General features: G+C 36.7%; 1 protein-coding gene across 9 annotated transcripts in view; it reads left to right on the plus strand.

The window, feature by feature from the left end:
- Nucleotides 1-19,397, plus strand: part of MYO9A (myosin IXA) — a 278,184-nt gene that overhangs the window by 107,006 nt on the left and 151,781 nt on the right. For all 9 annotated transcript variants that reach the window (XM_059912852.1, XM_059912849.1, XM_059912850.1 and 6 more), the window contains 2 exons: nt 2,499-2,640; nt 12,700-12,895. In XM_059912852.1, the coding sequence (XP_059768835.1) occupies nt 2,499-2,640; nt 12,700-12,895 (338 nt within the window). The remainder of the gene's footprint in view (nt 1-2,498; nt 2,641-12,699; nt 12,896-19,397) is intronic.

The raw sequence follows: 19,397 nt of genomic DNA on the forward strand, positions 1-19,397 counted from the left end.
ATATATCCTTAGTGGTATTCCTGCTTCATTCAGTGTGTTTGTAGTGCTTTAGATGCATGGATTGGAAGTTAGAAGTCTTATTTAATCTTGTCTTTGCTATCTACTGGCTGTTCAAATGTTATAAACTAGATTCTAAAGGATGCAGTGTGGAATTTAGAAAGGAGGAATGGTGTAAGCAAAGCTAAGAGTGTTATCAATCTTTTCTATAGTACTTAGTGTGATCTGCTGACAGCAACACTGGCTGCACCTTGAAGGTTGTTAGAAGTACAGAATCTCATACTTCCACCCCAGATTTCTTTTTCTTTTTTCTTTTTATGGCCGCACGGCATGCAGGATCTTAGTTCCCTGACCAGGGATCAAACCCGTGTCCCCTGCACTGGAAGTGCAGAGTGTTAACCACTGGACAGCCAGGGAAGTCCTACACCCCAGATTTCTTGAATCAGAATCTGCATTTTAACAAACTGAAGTTAAGATCAGAGCATTCATTTAGGACAGCATTTTATCGGTCTTGCCTGTTCATAAGAATTACCTGGGGAAACTTCTAAATAGTACTGATGTGTCACCAGCCTAGCATCAGTTCAGTAGACTCACAGGAGATGGGGTACAGGCATTGGTATTTTTGAAAGCTACCAGTGGTACTTCTTATATGCAAAGAAACACTACTCTAAGGCTGCCCCTGCAGGTAGCCTTTGGGGAACACTAGATGAAGAGCTTTGAAATGCACAATGTCCGCTCTGACTCTGTTCCAAGCCCTTTTGCTTGGTTATGTAGTATGTATCCACAAATGTTTGTTGAATGCAGGACATGTGGAGAGTTTTTCTTTCCATCTTTCCTTGTTTGGAATAAAAATTGTTCTCATATCTGTCCTCCTTCCTTTCAAAATTTCTTTTCTCCATTCAAAAGTAAGAGAAAAACAAATCATAAGCTTTTTGATTACTCAGGGGATTAGAAGGTAAATAAACTTTTACCTAGAGACAGTGAGGTGAGCATCCTTCCTGAAAAGAAGCATTCTGCTGTGGAGTGAGTGGTAAGTTTGCAGAGGTTGGGTTGGTCTAGGCTTAGGAGCTTGGATTCCAGTTTTCCAGAGTAGGAGAGGCACACAATTAAAGCACTATTGTAGGAAAATTTATTTTGATAGTTCCGTTTGGTGACATGAAACAAAGTAAAATTAGAATCGCTGAGGCTACTGTAGAGGCTGTTGCGGTACTCTCTGAAATTGTTTAAGGGTTGTAATCCATTCTAGAATGGCTGAGAGTTCTGGATAGGAGAGGAAGAGCCTAGATAGTGGAGATATTTTGAAGATGGGATAGTATTTGAATGCAAAAGCAGGCCTAGTTGACTAGGAAAATGGCAGTGTTGGCAACATAAAAAAGTAGGTAACATTTATATCATCCCTATAGGATGTCAGCTAGTGTTAGGTGTTTTTAACTAGTGTTTAATTCTACTAGCACTCTGTTACCTCATTTCACTCATTTTATGTATTAACAAACCAGTTCTTAAAGAAGGTTGTACCTAGCTTGCCCAAGGTCACAGACAGAATTGGTAATCTAAGCAATGACTGTCTGACATCAGAGATCATTCTCCTTCCTGATTCCAATTCGTACTATGTAATTAACCATTTTCGTTGTAATTTTAGAATAATTTTTACGCATTAGATATCGTATTCAGCATCTTTACAATCTCATGTCACATTATTTTTCATTATTTCAGCTACTGTTAAATAAAACTATTCTCTGAAAGATACTTGCCATGTCCTTTTTATTTGTCAGTGATTATTTTCTGTATTTGAAACTCCTACCCAACCTTTAACATCTAGCTCGTAGTTAATTGCCTCCTTTATCCTCTGTGAACCTTTCCATTGTTCCCAACTAGAGATTTCTTTCTCTTCTGAAGTTTTATGTGCCTGTATTACAATTATGTAGTTACTTCTTAATATTATTTGAATGATTCCCAGATATGAAATGCTCATCAGTGAGTATAAACCCATTGATGTATATTTGAAATAATCATAGATATAATGTAAAGCTATACAGTAACTGGTGTAGGTAAGAAAATTACTACTTAATTCATACATGAAGAAAAAACAAAAAATGACAGTGATTTAAAGGACCTGTCCAAATTGAGAGATCATTCCCTTACTACAAGTTCTTGACCCCAAACAACATATGATTTGGTTTTTATTATTCTTTGGGTTTTATGGTAGTGCAGCACACTGTGACCTAAGCTAAATATCCAAAGACCTGAGTTAATTTCTCACTTCTGCCACTTGCAAAGTGTGAGTTAGGCAAATCACAACTTTTGAGCTCTCATCTACAAAATAGGAATACCAATTCTTGTTTTACTCATTTTTCAGCTTGTTATGAGAATTTATTTAAGTGAAAACTCTCTGTAATTTGCTAAATGTGTTACATGGAAATGTAATTAAAATGTATTTTAAAAAACTACTGTATTAACTGCTGCATCTTTCTTTAGTGTTTTTGTTTTTATTTTTAATTCAGCTTTCCACAGGCTACAAATCAAACACTGCTGGACAAATTTAAGCATCAACATGAAGAGAATTCTTACATTGAATTTCCAGCTGTGATGGAGCCTGCTTTTATCATAAAGCATTATGCCGGGAAAGTGAAATACGGGGTAAAGGTCAGTAAATTTCTCACTGAATGTGCCTTTAGGGCAGAGGAGTGTTCTTAACTATATCCCCATCCCTGTCACACTACCCTCTTTGTAGTTGGTCAATAACAGTGGGAGATAGTTTAAGGATACTACTAAAAATTCATACTCTACTTTACAGTATTCTACTGTCATTAGAAGATGGTTTTGTTTGTTTCCTCCTGCAGCTAAAATTGATTTTAGTCCATTCTGTATGTAATAGCCAATTTATTTATATTCTGTTTTTTATTTTCTAATTTTTTTAAATTTAATTTTTATTTTAAATTTAATTTTAAATTTAATTTTTATTTTATACTGGGGTATAGTTGATTTACAATGTTGTGTTACTTTCAGTTGTACAGCAGATGTACAGGTGTACAGCAAAATGGTTCCCATATAGGTTATTACATAATTGTAATAGCCTTTTTAGATCTGAAAGAATAGTTACCATCAGTACATCTTAAACCCACTAGTTTATCTATGTAGTTGGTTGAATTTTTCTCTTCTCTACATCTATTAGGCCTGACAGGCTTCATGTCTTCATATACCATTGGGTATTTGTGAGCTTGTACTCCTAATGAATATGTTGAAACTATTTTTTTTTCTTTTTTTTTTATACAGCAGGTTCTTATTAGTCATCCATTTTATACACATCCGTGTATACATGTCAATCCCAATCGCCCAATTCATCACACCACCACCCCCACCCCCCTGCAGCTTTCCCCCATTGGTGTCCACACATTTGTTCTCTACATCTGTGTCTCAATTTCTGCCCTGAAAACCGGTTCATCTGTACCATTTTTCTAGGTTCCACATATATGCGTTAATATACGATATTTGTTTTTCTCTTTCTGACTTACTTCACTCTGTATGACAGTCTCTAGATCCATCCACATCTCAACAAATGACCTAATTTCATTACTTTTTATGCCTAATATTCCACTGTATATATGTAGCACATCTTCTTTATCCATTCGTCTGTCGATGGGCATTTAGGTTGCTTCCGTGACCTGGCTATTGTAAATAGTGCTGCAGTGAACATTGGGGTGCATGTGTCTTTTTGAATTGTGGTTTTCTCTGGATATATGCCCAGTAGTGGGATTGCTGGATCATATGGTAATTCTATTATTAGTTTTTTAAGGAACCTCCATACTGTTCTCCATAGTGGCTGTATCAGTTTGCATTCCCACCAACAGTGCAAGAGGGTTCTCTTTTCTCCACACCCCCTCCAGCATTTGTTGTTTGTAGATTTTCTGATGATGCCCATTCTCACTGGTGTGAGGTGATACCTCGTTGTAGTTTTGATTTGCATTTCTCTAATAATTAGTGATGTTGAGCAGCTTTTCATGTGCTTCTTGGCCATCTGTATGTCTTTGGAGAAACGTCTATTTAGGTCTTCTGCCCATTTTTGGATTGGGTTGTTTGTTTTTTTAGTATTGAGCTGCATGAGCTGTTTATATATTTTGGAGATTAATCCTTTGTCCGTTGATTCGTTTGCAAATATTTTCTCCCATTCTAAGGGTTGTCTTTTCGTCTTGTTTATGGTTTCCTTTGTGGTGCAAAAGCTTTGAAGTTTCATTAAGTCCCATTTGTTTACTTTTGGTTTTATTTCCATTACTTTAGGAGGTGGAACAAAAAAGATCTTGCTGTGATTTATGTCAAAGAGTGTTCTTCCTATGTTTTCCTCTAAGAGTTTTATAGTGTCCAGTCTTACATTTAGGTCTCTAATCCATTTTGAGTTTATTTTTGAGCATGGTGTTAGGGAGTGTTCTAATTTCATTCTTTCACATGTAGCTGTCCAGTTTTCCCAGCACTGCTTATTGAAGAGACTGTCTTTGCTCCATTGTATATCCTTGCCTCCTTTGTCATAGGTTAGTTGATCTTAGGTGCGTGGGTTTATCTCTGGGCTTTCTATCTTGTTCCATTGATCTATGTTTCTGTTTTTGTGCCAGTACCATATTGTCTTGATTTCTGTAGCTTTGTAGTATCGTCTGAAGTCAGGGAGTCTGATTCCTCCAGCTCTGTTTTTTTCACTCAAGACTGCTTTGGCTATTCGGGGTCTTTTGTGTCTCCATACAAATTTTAAGATTTTTTGTTCTAGTTCTGTAAAAAATGCCATTGGTAAGTTGATAGGGATTGCATTGAATCTGTAGATTGCTTTTGGTAGTATAGTCATTTTCACAATGTTGATCCTTCCAATCCAAGAACATGGTATATCTCTCCATCTGTTGGTATCCTCTTTAATTTCTTTCATCAGTGTCGTATAGTTTTCTGCATACAGGTCTTTTGTCTCCCTAGGTAGGTTTATTCCTAGGTATTTTATTCTTTCTGTTGCAATGGTAAATGGGAGTGTTTCCTTAATTTCTCTTTCAGATTTTTCATCATTAGTGTATAGGAATGCAAGAGATTTCTGTGCATTAATTTTGTATCCTGCAACTTTACCAAATTCATTGATTAGCTCTAGTAGTTTTCTGGTGGCATCTTTAGGATTCTCTATGTATAGTATCATGTCACCTGCAAACAGTGACAGTTTGACTTCTTCTTTTCCAATTTGTATTCCTTTTATTTCTTTTTCTTCTCTGATTGCTGTGGCTGGGACTTCCAAAACTATGTTGAATAATAGTGGTGACAGTGGACATCCTTGTCTTGCTCCTGACCTTAGAGGAAATGCTTTCAGTTTTCACCATTGGGAATGATGTCTGCTGTGGTTTGTCATATATGGCCTTTATTATGTTGAGGTAGGTTCCCTCTATGCCCACTTTCTGGAGAGTTTTTATCATAAATGGGTGCTGAATTTTGTCAAAAGCTTTTTCTGCATCTATTGAGATGATCATATGGTTTTTATTCTTCATTTTATTAATATGGTGTATCACATTGATTGATTTGCATATATTGAAGAATCCTTGCATCCCTGGGATAAATCCCACTTGATCATGGTGTATGATCCTTTTAATGTGTTGTTGGATTCTGTTTGCAAGTATTTTGTTGAGGATTTTTGCATCTATATTCATCAGTGATATTGGTCTGTCATTTTCTTTTTTTGTAGTATCTTTGTCTGGTTTTGGTATCAGGGTGATGGTGGCCTCATAGAATGAGTTTGGGAGTGTTCCTTCCTCTGCAATTTTTGGAAGAGTTTGAGAAGGATGAGTGTTAGCTCTTCTCTAAATGTTTGATAGAATTCACCTGTGAAGCCATCTATCTGGTCCTGGACTTGTTTGTTGGAAGATTTTAAATCACAGTTTCCATTTCATTACTTGTGATTGGTCTGTTCATATTTTCTATTTCTTCCTGGTTCAGCCTTGGAAGGTTATACCTTTCTAAGAATTTGTCCATTTCTTCCAGGTTGTCCATTTTATTGGCAGAGAGTTGCTTGTAGTAGTCTCTTAGGATGCTTTGTATTTCTGCGGTGTCTGCTGTAACTTCTCCTTTTTCATTTCTGATTTTATTGATTTGAGTCCTCTCCCTCTTTTTCTTGATGAGTCTGGCTAATGGTTTGTCAATTTTGTTTATCTTCTCAAAGAACCAGGTTTTAGTTTTATTGATCTTTGCTATTGTTTTCTTTGTTTCTATTTCATTTATTTCTGCTCTGATCTTTATGATTTCTTTCCTTCGGCTAACTTTGGATTTTGTTTGTTCTTTTTTCTCTAGTTCCTTTAGGTGTAAGGTTAGATTGTTTATTTGAGATTTTTCTTGTTTCTTGAGGTAGGCTTGTATAGCTATAAAATTCCCTCTTAGAAATGATTTTTCTGCATCCCATAGGTTTTGGATAGTCGTGTTTTCATTGTCATTTGTCTCTAGGTATTTTTTGACTTCCTCTTTGATTTCTTCAGTGATCTCTTGGTTATTTAGTAACGTATTGTTTAGCCTCCATGTGTTTGTGTTTCTTACGTTTTTTTCCCTGTAATTGATTTCTAATCTCATAGCATTGTGGTCAGAAAAGATGCTTGATATGATTTCAGTTTTCTTAAATTTACTGAGGCTTGATTTGTGACCCAAGATGTGATCTGTCCTGGAGAATGTTCCATGTGCACCCGAGAAGAAAGTGTAATCTGCTGTTTTTGGATGGAATGTCCTATAAATATCAATTAAATCTATCTGGTCTACTGTGTCATTTAAAGCTTCTGTTTCCTTATTTATTTTCACTTTGGATGATCTGTCCATTGGTGTAAGTGAGGTGTTAAAGTCCCCCACTATTATTGTGTTACTGTCGATTTCCTCTTTTATAGCTGTTAGCAGTTGCCTTATGTATTGAGGTGCTCCTATGTTGGGTGCATATGTATTTATAATTGTTGGGGCTGGGCTGGGGCTACTCTTCATTGTGGTGCGCAGGCTTCTCATTGTCATGGCATCTCTTGTTGCGGAGTACAGGCTCTAGGTGCGCGGGCTTCAGTAGTTGTGGCACGCGGGCTCTGGAGCACAGGCTCAGTTGTTGTGGCACATGGGCTTAGTTGCTCCACGGCATGTGGGATCTTCCTGGTCCAGGGATCGAACCCGTGTCTTCTGCGTTGACAGGCGGATTCTTAACCACTGCACCACCAGGGAAGCCCTTGCCCATTTTTTGTTTGTAATTGATGAGCCCATTACCCTTCAACCACTTGATGTTTAAGCCTGCCGTTTAAGAGAGTTTCTAAGTAATGCAGTGACGATATGGAGAATGGTGGAGCAATACGTTTTCTCCTGGATCTTGAGGTGAGAGTCAGAATTAAGATCACTCATTCATTCATCACTGATTCATTTATTCAGGAAGTACTGATATTTATTAAACACAGAACACATGTCAGACCTTGTGCTTGGTGTTCAGAATGATCTAGTGAGAAATTAGCAGACATGTTCCTGGCTCTGTATACACATATACATATCTGTGTGTGTGTGTTTAATTTAGATAAATGGGGTTATGTGTATAAATAAATGAATGGGTTTTGTGAGAGAAAGTAGTGAAATAGTGGATTTTGAATTTGTGGATCCATCAACACCTCTTTGAGACACTCAAAATTTGAGAGATGAGCTGAAGTAAATGTTACCTTGGTGAGGGGTTAGGATGGTGAATATTATAGGCCATGAGATAGGACAGAATTTAATATGTTAAAATAATTGAAAACAGGTCAGTGTTACTAGATTATAGTGATCAAGGAAAATAGTGGCATGAAATGAATTCAGAGAATGGACAGCAAGTTAGTTCTTCAGGCCTTCTAGACCAAGTTAAAGGAATTTGGTTTTTGTTGATATTATTATGAGGAGCCATGAAAAGATTTTTAAGCAGAGGATATGATGTGTGTTTTTAAAAGATTGATTTCTTGGAGGAGAAGGAATAGCAGAGGGAGAGATTGGGAGCTGGGAGATGAATTAGATAGCTTTTTAAAATAGTTGAGGTGAAATGTTAAGGTAAACTGGACCACTGAGATGGCAGTAGAGATGGAGGAGATCTAGATGATTACGAGATAGTTTTTGGAGGCACAGTCAGTAAACCTTATTGATGAATTCCAAGTAAGTGATCTCTGGCTATAGCTGGTGGGTGAATTTGAGGTGCTATTTCCTGAGGTGGAAAAGACAGGAAGGAACAGATTTTAGAACAAACATTAAGAATAACAGAGTAGAATGGTGGTTACTAGGGGGTGGGGGAATTGAGGAGATGCTGGCAAAGGATACAGACCTGCAGTTAAATTCTGCAGATCTAATGTGCTACATTGTAATTATAGTAAACATCGTATTTATAGTTAACATTGTGATTATAGCATTGTCTTCAAAGTTTTTAAGAGACCAGATCTTAAATGTTCTTACCACAAAACAAAAAAATGATGATTATATGACATAATGGAGGTGTTTGCTCACTCTAAAGTGGTATTCATATTGCAGTATGTAAATGTATCAAATCAGTATTTTGTACACCTTAAACAATGTTGTGTGTCAGTTATATCTCAATTTAAAAATACAGTCTAAAACAAAAACAAAAAAATATTCATTCATATTATCACATAGGTTGAAAGTAAATAAAAGGATGGGAAGAAGACACACCAGGCAAACCCTAACTAAAAGAAAGCTGGTATAATTACATTATTATCAGACAAGATAGACTTCAAGACAAGAATTATTATTAGAGATAAATAAGCACATTTCATAACAATAAAAGGGACCAGTTCAACAGAAGACATATCAAAAGTTGTATGTACCTAATGACTTCAGTTCAATTATATAAGCCAAAAGGGGAACAAAAGTAGAACTAGACAAGTTTACCATCAAAGTTGTAGATTTTAATACGTATCTCTCAGTAAAAACAGAATATGCAGACACAAAATCAATAAAAACAGAACAATTGAACAGCAGTACTAAACAACTGACCTAATTGGCATATCATAACTAGATATTCTTTGGGTGTTTAGAAATTAAGTAAAATTCTTCTAGATAACGCCTGAGTTAAAAAACAGATCACAATTAAAATGATAATATTTTAAACTGAACATTAATGAAGATAACAACATATCAAAATTTGTAGGATGCATTAAAAGCGATAGCTTTAAAAGCATATGTTAGAAAGGAAGACTGGTTGAAAATACACTAGGGAAAGAACAGCAAATTAAATCCCCAAAATTAGAAGAGGGAAATAATAAAGAGCAGACCAGAAATCAATATTATAGAAAGCAGACATACAGGAGAGAAATTAACAAAGCCAGAAGTGAGTTCCTTGAAAGGATAACAGAAAATAATACAGTTGACCCTTGAACAACACTGGTTTGAACGTGGGGGTCCACTTACACACAAGTGTTTTTCAATAAATAGGTACTGTAGTGCTACATGATCCACGATCGGTTGAATCCATGGATACGGCACCGTGGATACTATAAAGGGCTAACTATAAAGTTACACGGGATTTTCAACTGCACGGGTGGGTCGGCCTCCCTAACCCCCATGTTGTTCAAGGGTAGACTGTATAAGTAAAAGGTAATCGAAAATAACTAATGAAAGAAAAAAGAAATTCACAGATTACAGATAGCAGAAATGAATAAGGGGATTTAACTACATACACTACAGATATTAAAAAGATATGAACTTATTTTGCCAATAAATTTGACAGCATAGATAAAATGGAAAATGTCATGAAAAATACATTGCCAAAATTGACACTGGAAAATATAGGAAAACCTGAAAACCCTACGTCCGTTAAATAATTTATATCAGTAGTTTAAAACTTTACACAAAGGAAATTCCAGGCCCAAATGGTTTCACTGGTGAGTGCTTTCAAACATATAAGCAATACTAGTCATGCATTTTCTTTCGAGTTTAAGATACCTTTAAGATGTATAAATGGATCTCAGACATAACAAGAAATATTTGAGCTGGAAATACAGATTTGGGCTTCATCATTTAGATAGTGTTTCAAGTCATAATTATGGTCAAGATCAACTGATACAAGATGATCGAGGGAAAAATATGAGTACACAAGATTAAACCCTAAGAATTTTCAATACAGAACCAACAGTGGAGACTGAGAACGGACTGCACAACAAGTAAGTAGTAAATCACAGTGTGTTGTTATGGAAGCCAATAGAAGAGAGTTTCAAGGATGATGTGATTTTATGAAATGTACTTAGAAATCTAGAAATATGAAGACAGAGAAACAAGACCATTACATTTGAAAAGGGAAGGTCTCTATCAACATTTGACAGTCCTCATGGAAAAGAAATCTTGAATTTTAGGTTTTATGGTATAGTTATTAATAGGACAGGATGATCTTTGGAGTAGGGCAGACTGATGTTTTAGTTCCTGTTACTGGTACTTATGTTTGACCTCTGATGAACTTCTCTACCTCTCTGTTTACTTATCAGTAAAGTGTGGTTTATAATTGATTCCACTTTATTGAGTAATTGTTAGAATTAAATAAGTTATGTATAGTGCTTAGCTTAATGCCTGACATTTGTCTGCCCTCAGTAGGTGTTTGCTTCTGCTGGTGATTTTTTAAAAATAATTTATTTATTTATTTATTTATTTTTGGCTGTGCTGGGTCTTCGCTTCTGTGCGAGGGCCCCCTCTAGTTGCGGCAAGCGGGGGCCACTCCTCATCCCGGTGCGTGGGCCCCTCACTATCGCGGCCCCCTCACTATTGCGGCCCCTCTTGTTGCGGAGCACAGGCTCCAGACGCTCAGGCTCAGCAGCTGTGGCTCACGGGCCCAGCCGCTCCGCGGCACGTGGGATCCCCCCAGACCAGGGCTCGAACCCGTGCTCCCTGCATTAGCAGGCAGACTCTCAACCACTGCGCCACCAGGGAAGCCGCTCTGCTGGTGATTTGATTTGAAAATTCTTACTCAGTTTTACTAACTTTTATAATATATACGTTTGCTCAAAGGGTACTTAGGGACCAACTAAGCACCAAGACTTCTGGCTTGTTTCCCCTGTTCTCAGGAGAACCAAGAATTACTAGGAAAGGAAAGCCCTAAAGGTAATAGGACAAGTCCAAGCTGCCTTCTGGACATGAGAGTAGATGACGTCATACTAGGCATGATTCTCACAGAATTCTGAGTTACAGCTGTTCTGTGAAGCTGCAACGACATGGAGTAATTTACTCACCAAGTTTTAATCCTTCCATCTGGGTGTGGTTATAGTCAAATGCCTAGACTGTACGTATCAGTCTGGGATCTTCTTCCAGGAGTGTTAAGCTTCTTGCCCTCCCTATCTTTCTGTGGGTACTTAAACCCATTTTCTTGTGTTCTGTCATCGCCAACCCCCATTGACAGGTGGTTTTAACTGGCTATTTACAGTCCTTAGGTAATCTTATCCAGCTTTAAAAATCTGTATGCTGATGATATCCAAATGCATTTCCTGAAATCTCTGTAAGAATCTAGACAAATACATCCATCTGCCTACTTGATGTCTGTATGCAGACATAGTATACTGGTTATAAGTGGCTGAGTTTGAACCTCTGTTCTTCCAGTTACTGTGTGATAGGGGCCAAGATAGTTAACCTTTCTATGACTCACTTTCCTCATCTATAAAATAGGAATAATATCATCTACCTCAAGGAGTTGTTAAGGTGATGAAATGAACTTCAATGAGACAACACATGTAAAATGCTTAGAAGTGTGCCATACACTTAGGAACCTCTCAATAAATGTTACTTGCTATTATCATTATTCTCAGCATCTCAAGCTTCACTTGGACAAAACTTACCTCTTAATCCTCATTTTCTATCCCTATACCTTCTCTTTTCTCTAGTCTTCTCCATATCAGTATATGGTACCTCTACCCACTTTTTTGCTCAAACGCAAAATATAGGTGTTAACCTAATTTTCTCATTCACTCACCATGCCCTAATCCACCAGCAAGTCCTTTGTCCTTACCTCTAAAACATATCCCAAATATGATAATCATTTTCCCTTTCCACTAGTACCATCAATGTAGTCCAAGTCACTGTCAGTTCTTCTTCTGGAATACTGCAATAGCTGGCCTACCTTTTCCATCTTTGTACAGTTCACTCCCTCTGCAGCAACCAGTGTTGTTTATAAAACACCAGTTAGCTCATGTCATTATCCTTCCAGTGGCTTTTCTTTACACTTGAATAAAACCCAAACTCCTAGTTCAGGCTTACATAGCCTACATAGCCTATTTATTTGCTTATTCTTCTACCACTCTCACCCTTGCCAAGAATCCTCCAGTCCCTGGTCTTACTGGTTTTCTCCTAACTTGTTCAACTCATTGCCACCTATAGGTAGTAGGTGTTCCCTTTGAAATGCTGTTCCTGGTCTTCTCATTTCTGGCTCCTTTTTGTTATTCAGCTCTCTTGTCATTTTATGTGATAGTCCTGTAGAGAGTCTCTCCCTGATCAGTGTTTAACAAGCTGCAATAAGATTGTGGAATGCTCATTCTAATTTAAATTAATTATTGAATTAAATAGTTTTAGGGTCAGATGGGACTTTGTAGAGGATATCTATCTGGTCCATTTAGCTGCCTAAAACAGAAGTCACTTCTATAGCCTTATTCAACCACTGTTCATATACGTCACCCATTATCTTCTTGGTTTAATAATTTTTTCAAAAGTAACACTGGTACTTTTTTCATGTAGGATTTCCGGGAAAAAAATACAGATCATATGCGCCCTGACATTGTAGCTCTTCTGAGAAGTAGCAAGAATGCATTTATCTCTGGGATGATTGGAATTGATCCTGTAGCTGTTTTCCGTTGGGCAGTTCTCCGAGCTTTTTTCAGAGCTGTTATTGCTTTCAGGGAAGCTGGGAAAAGACACATTCAGAGAAAAACTGGTAAGCAGTAGACATCAGTATTCTACTATGCTTCTGTTTGTTTTCTTACCATGCCCTAACATCATGTTTCAGATCTAATGAGTTCTGGTGAGTGTATGTGTGTGTATATATATGTTGGTACATTTTTATTAATAAATACTGATAGGAATAATGAGTGTAAAGCACCTGGTATTTATTAGGCATTCAGACATTGGTATGATTTTTAAACAAAAAGTGAAATTATTATTTAATTATATAGAATTTAATATTGATATTTTTCTCTGTTTTCCTCTTAAGTCATAGTTTTGACTACAGATGAAATATAATGTGGAAGCATAAATCAGGAGGCAGAAAAATTAGGATGGAAGTAGTATAGTATAGTGGGGTAACCCAACTTCAGTAATCAGTTGTCATCTCTTCTCTTGACTGATTTTGTGACTATTAGCTGTTTTTCTTGGCGTGTAATACTGCCTTCAATATTATGAGGGTAAAATCAGATAATACATGTAAAGTATCTGTTTATGAGGTGTTAATTTTCTTTTCCTCTTACACTTAAGTCAGTTAGCTGGATTTTACTTTAAAAGTTAGAAATGGATAAAACAGGATACTTTTTTGTGTGTCTCCTCCTTAAATCATAAAATATTCTCATTTCACATTCTGTGGGAGGAGCATCTCAAAAGCACTTGCTACCTACTTGAAATGACACTGTTGCTTGCTGTAACTCTAGCCTTAGATAGACCATTGCTGCATGGCGAGGATATTCTAATACATATGTAATTATTTAAAATAATTTTTTTTGCCAAGAAGCTTCAGCAGAAGTGCAGGAGGACACACTTTGTGCTTTCAGAACTCCTAGACTTACTCATAGGGCTTTTTGGCATGTGCACTAGCAGTAAAACTTTAAATTTAGCTTTTATGTATTTTAAATGAATGAAATATTTGAGAGATTGTATTTCTGAAATGAGAGGCAAAACTAATTGAATTTCATTTCTGTACTTCAGATTATAATGTGTGCAAACTGGCCTTTGTGGATAGAACTATAGTTTTTTTTTTTTTTAATAAAAGGAATGTCTTAAAACTGCTTTGCCTTTGCCAAAATTATTTCTAAGAGGCTATCTTTGCAAAAAGCTTGAAAAAATTTTAAACTGAGGTATAATGGACATATAACATTATATTAGTTTCAGGTATATAACATAATGATTCAATATTTGTGTGTACTGCAAAATAGTACCATCCATTACTATACAAAGTTACAAAACTTTTTTTCTTGTGACAAGAACTTTTACAATTTAATCTCTTGGCAACTTTCAAATATGTACAGTACTGCAATATTATTGACTACAGTTACCAGCAAAAAGCTTTAAGGAAAAGTTTTTTCTTTTAAGATGCATTCTTATTTATTACAGTGATCTTATCAATTATGAAAATTTTGAAAATTGATACATATCCTGCTAAGACATAACTGACTAAGATAAGAAACTTTTCTTATATTTACTATTGAATACATTGCTTTCTGTAAAAGTTATTCACATTGAATGTTACTTTGGCATTTAAAATATTGTTTGTGAAAGCTGGTTCTATGTATATTAGTATTAATTAGTACAAAGACATGCAGTGCTACTAATGATCAACAACTGAAATTATCTTTACTTTGATAATTTCTAGATACTTTGTTTTCTAATCTAGTTTTGCTTTCTGGCCAGCATAGAGCTTCCACATAATAAACTCTTTTTGAAAACTCTTTTATACTGGGATATAACATGTATACAGAAAAGTGCACAGAACAAAACATATAGCTCAGTGAATTATCACAAAGTGAAAACACCCCTGGAACTATCTTCTAGGTTAAGAAAGAGAATATTAGCAACATGCTAGAAGTCCCCCTTGTATAAACTTCTAAATTTTCACTTTTTATCAAGAAAAAGAAAAACGATAGTTCATTTGCATTTTGAGGCAGTGACTGAGCAGGTTTGTTACAGAGAATAATTGTATTACAGCATATTAGTGTCAGTGCCAAAATTTAGCATTTTTCCTCCCTCTGCACCGCTTACCACCTTCTGTTTTCTGGTGGATTTAGGATAAACGGATATTATAAAATTAGAACATTGTAGTATTGCAAAACAAAAACTAACAGAGTAACTGTGAAAATGAACTAAGTAGTAGATGCAGAACTCTTATAATGACCATAAGTAGTATGCAAACATATCAACGTGAAACAGGATTTGGAGATTATTTAAGCAGAAGTAGAATATATGAAAGGCAGAAGGTAACCCAGTTCAGATCTTGAATGAGAGTAAGAAGAGGTCAAAGATAATATTTCTAATGAAGAAAGAAGATGTAGACTGCAGAAGTGCAATATATTTTCACTTTCTTGAAGACTGTCTTTATAAGATATTTCACTGGACTCTTAGCTGATTGTCAACAAATACCTTGATGGTGAACCAAAAAAATCCTGGATCTTCTTAAGGAATTACCTAACATTCTTTTTCTTCATCAAGCCAACTGAGCACAAATGAGAATATCAAATTTAAATCTACTTTTGACTGTTATTTTTTCTTTTTTATAGACTTTCAAATTAGAGGGCACAGTGCCATTTTAAGGTCTTTAAATAAAAATTAATTCAACTTATTCCTTTTAAGAATAAATTTGTTATAGTTGTGGTATGTTATAGCTGGGGCAGGTTATCAGGAAACCATAAAATGTTCTTAGTAGAGTCATATAAATAGGCAGTCTGAGTGAAGCTACATGTTGGCCCTGCTGGTAGGTGGAATTAAAAATGGTAATGATTTTTCTGATCAGCAGTGAGGTATTGGAGTACAGGTATTCCAGTGGTGGCATCCACCTTGCCTCTTATTTACTCTTCCTGAATAAGAAAGAGCCTGGACTAGAAAGTACAGGGGAGATCATAACTTGACCATGAATTATACAGTATGCAGATGTGAGTGCAGTGATGCTTATTTGGTTCTTTTACATAAAAGTATAAAAGTTACATAAAAGTATAGCCAAAGAGGAATTTTAATCCATCTAAAAAGACTAGGCAGAGACAGCGAATTCAGCTGTGGCATTGGCATAAGAGGCAAGAACGAGGGGCTTCCCTGGTGGCGCAGTGGTTAAGAATCCGCCTGCCAATGCAGGGGACACGGGTTCGATCCCTGGTCCGGGAAGATCCCACATACTGCAGAGCAACTAAGCCCATGCACCACAACTACTGAGCCTGTGAGCCGCAACTACTGAAGCCCATGCGCCTAGAGCCCATGCTGTGCAACAAGGGAAGCCACTGTAATGAGAAGCCCGTGCACCACAATGAAGAGTAGCCCTCGCTCACTGCAACTAGGGAAAGCCCTGCGCGCAGCAACGAAGACCCAACGCAGTCAAAAATAAATAAATTAATTAATTAATTAAAAAAAAAAAAAGGAGGCAAGAACGAGAGTCCAAAGTGTCATTCGGTTCCTTAATCTACAGGGAGAAAAGCTGAAGCCATTCATATAGTGTCTGCAGATAGAGAGCTTTAATGGTTCCCACATAAACTGTTCCTCTTCCCCATCCCACATAATGGACTCCGTAGCTCTAATGTGCTCCCATTTGTTTTGTTTTGTTTTGTTTTGTTTTTAAATAAATTTATTTATTTTATTTATTTATTTTTGGCTGTGTTGGGTCTTCGTTGCTGTGTGCGGGCTTTCTCTAGTTGCGGCGAGTGGGGGCTACTCTTCATTGCGGTGCGCAGGCTTCTCATTGCGGTGGCTTCTCTTGCTGTGGAGCATGGGCTCTAGGCGCATGGGCTTCAGTAGTTGTGGCACTTGGGCTCAGTAGTTGTGGCTCACGGGCTCTAGAGCGCAGGCTCAGTAGCTGTGGCGCACGAGCTTAGTTGCTCTGTGGCATGTGGGATCTTCCTGGACCAGGGCTCGAACACGTGTCCCCTGCATTGGCAGGCGGATTCTTAACCACTGCGCCACCAGGGAAGCCCTCCCATTTGTTTTTGCAAGTGGGAGAAGGATTCCAGTGACCATCTATTTCCAGAAATGACCAAGTACTAAAACTAATTTAGATATCACCTAAACAGGGTCTAGGATCTCTATGCAGTACTCTATCCATAATTCTACCCAGTACTTGAGACAATTAAGAGCATTTTTGTTAACAGACAAAACCCTGACCATTATTTATAAATCAATTCTGTATCAGGCACTATGGTGTGGTGATTAAGAGTAAGGGTTTTAGATTAAATGTCAATGAAATGGTAGAGTAAGGACCTCTGAAAATTCTCTCTTCCATAAAAGCAACAAGAACACTTGCAAAAATTGTCAGAATAACTTTGCTAGAGCTCCATATATTCATCAAAGGCCTTCAGTAATCTAGGAAGTATATATACAAGAAAAAAGGCTGAATATTGATAATGACAGTGCACTTTGTAGTGTTTTAACTTGCACTACTCACCTCCCTCCCTGCCAAGCTCTACAGTAGCCTTGAAAATCAGTAGTCTGGAAGCACAATGAAAAGCAGCAGTGTGACAACCCCTGGAGGGAATAGAAGGGGGTTGGCGCTCCTTCAAAGCCCCATTCCCAGAGAATATTCAACTTATTTGGTAGCTCCCTGGAAGACCCCACTTACAAGGCTATCTTTTAACCTGACTTGGAGCTTGCCCAGCATGAATAACCTTTTACCTAGGGGTTTTGTCCAAAACAATCAGAAGCAGTTGTTGAACATTGCAACTCTCTGATGCAGTAGATAACAGCTGGGGCAAAAACTAACCAAAACATTTGAAAGGAAAAGCTAGAGAATGAGGTTTCCATAACGGCTATGAAAAGTTCCCATATGTTCATGGGAATCTAGATAGCTATGTACATGCATAGGACTGTATACGTGCCCAGGGCTATGCATATGCTCAGTAAAGACCTGAGGATATCCTGATTTCTTACCTCAGGATAACCTTCAGATTCTGTGCAAGCAGGGCAAGGCAAAGTTGTAAACTGCCTAGCTGAGTGTTGAAGGTATGCACCAACATACACACTCAGTGACCCTTGACAAAAACTGGGAGAATTAGTGGTTTCAGGCATGTAAAGATATCTGCCTTCAATTAATAGCTGACATTTAAGCTAACTGAGCAGAGATTTCCATGGTCACCTGTGACAAACTTTACAGAATTAGTTCAGGAAAGTCCTAAACAAATAGTAGCAACTGTAAGAAACAGCAACAACAGCAAATCCTGGGAAGAGAATTTTCAGAGTTGCCATGTTATATAACTACCCCTGAAAAAATCCAGACATTGATATTACTAGACAAAGTCTTTAAACTATTTTAAATATATTTAAAGACTTAAAGGTAACTATATCTGAAGAACAAAAGGAAAGTATGAGAACAATGTCTCACCAAATGGAGAATATCAATTTTATATACACACACACACACACACATCAATTTTGAAGTGGAAAAAAATGTACAATAACTGAAATGAGAAATTCAGTAGAAGAGTTCAGCAGCAGGTTTGAATAAGCAGAAGCCAGAATCGGGTGAACATGAAGACAGATTAGTTGAGATGATCTGGCTAAGGAACAGGAATAATAAAGAATGAAGAAAAATAAACAGAGCTTCTAGACTTATGGGACACCATGAGGCATATAAACTTCTGAGAGTCCAGAAGGAAAGGAGGGAAAGGGAAAGAAAGAATATTTCAAGAAATAATGGCCAACACCTCCTCAAATTTGATGAGAAAATTAATATACACATCTAACAAGCTCGATAAACTACAAGGTGGGTGAATTCAAAGAGATTCAAACTTAGATATATCATAATTAAACTGTCTAGAGGTAAAGAGAGAATATTGAAAGCAGCAAGAGAAAAATGATTCATCATGCACAAAGTTATCCTCAGTAAGATTAAAAGTTGATTCATCATTAGAAAGCATTGAGGCTAGAGGACAGCAACTTGGCATATTCAAAGTGCTGAAAGAAAAAAACACTGTCAATCAAGAATTCTGTATTCACTAAAACTGTCCTTCAAGATGAATTTATGACATTCCCAGATAAACAGATCCTGAGTGACTGTTACTAGCTGCCCCACAAGAAATATTAAAGATAGTTCTTCTGGCTGAAATGAAAGGACACTAGACAGTAGCTCGAAAGCACGTGAAATAATAAAGAGCACCATTAAAGGCAGCTATAGAGTTAAATATAAAAGATAGTAAAAATGTATTTTTTACATTTTGTAACTTTTTTTCCCTCCAATCTGATTTAAAAGTCAACTGTGAAAAAGCAATAATTATAAATCTCTCTTGGAGGGCATGCCATTTTAAAGAGGGCATGCCATTTTATTGTCATGTTATTGCATGACAATACAGCATAAAGAAGGAAGAAAGGAATGAAGCTATATAGGAGCAAAGTTTTTATATACTATTGAAATTAAGTAGCTTTTAATCTAGATTAGATTGTTGTAAATTAAGATGCTAATTTTAATTCCCTTGGCACCTGTTAAGAAAATAACTAAAAAATAATATAGTAAAAGAAATGATCAAAATATTAAAATAGTATAC

The sequence above is a fragment of the Balaenoptera ricei genome, chromosome 2 (assembly GCF_028023285.1).
Source record: "Balaenoptera ricei isolate mBalRic1 chromosome 2, mBalRic1.hap2, whole genome shotgun sequence".
Lineage (NCBI taxonomy): Eukaryota > Metazoa > Chordata > Mammalia > Artiodactyla > Balaenopteridae > Balaenoptera > Balaenoptera ricei.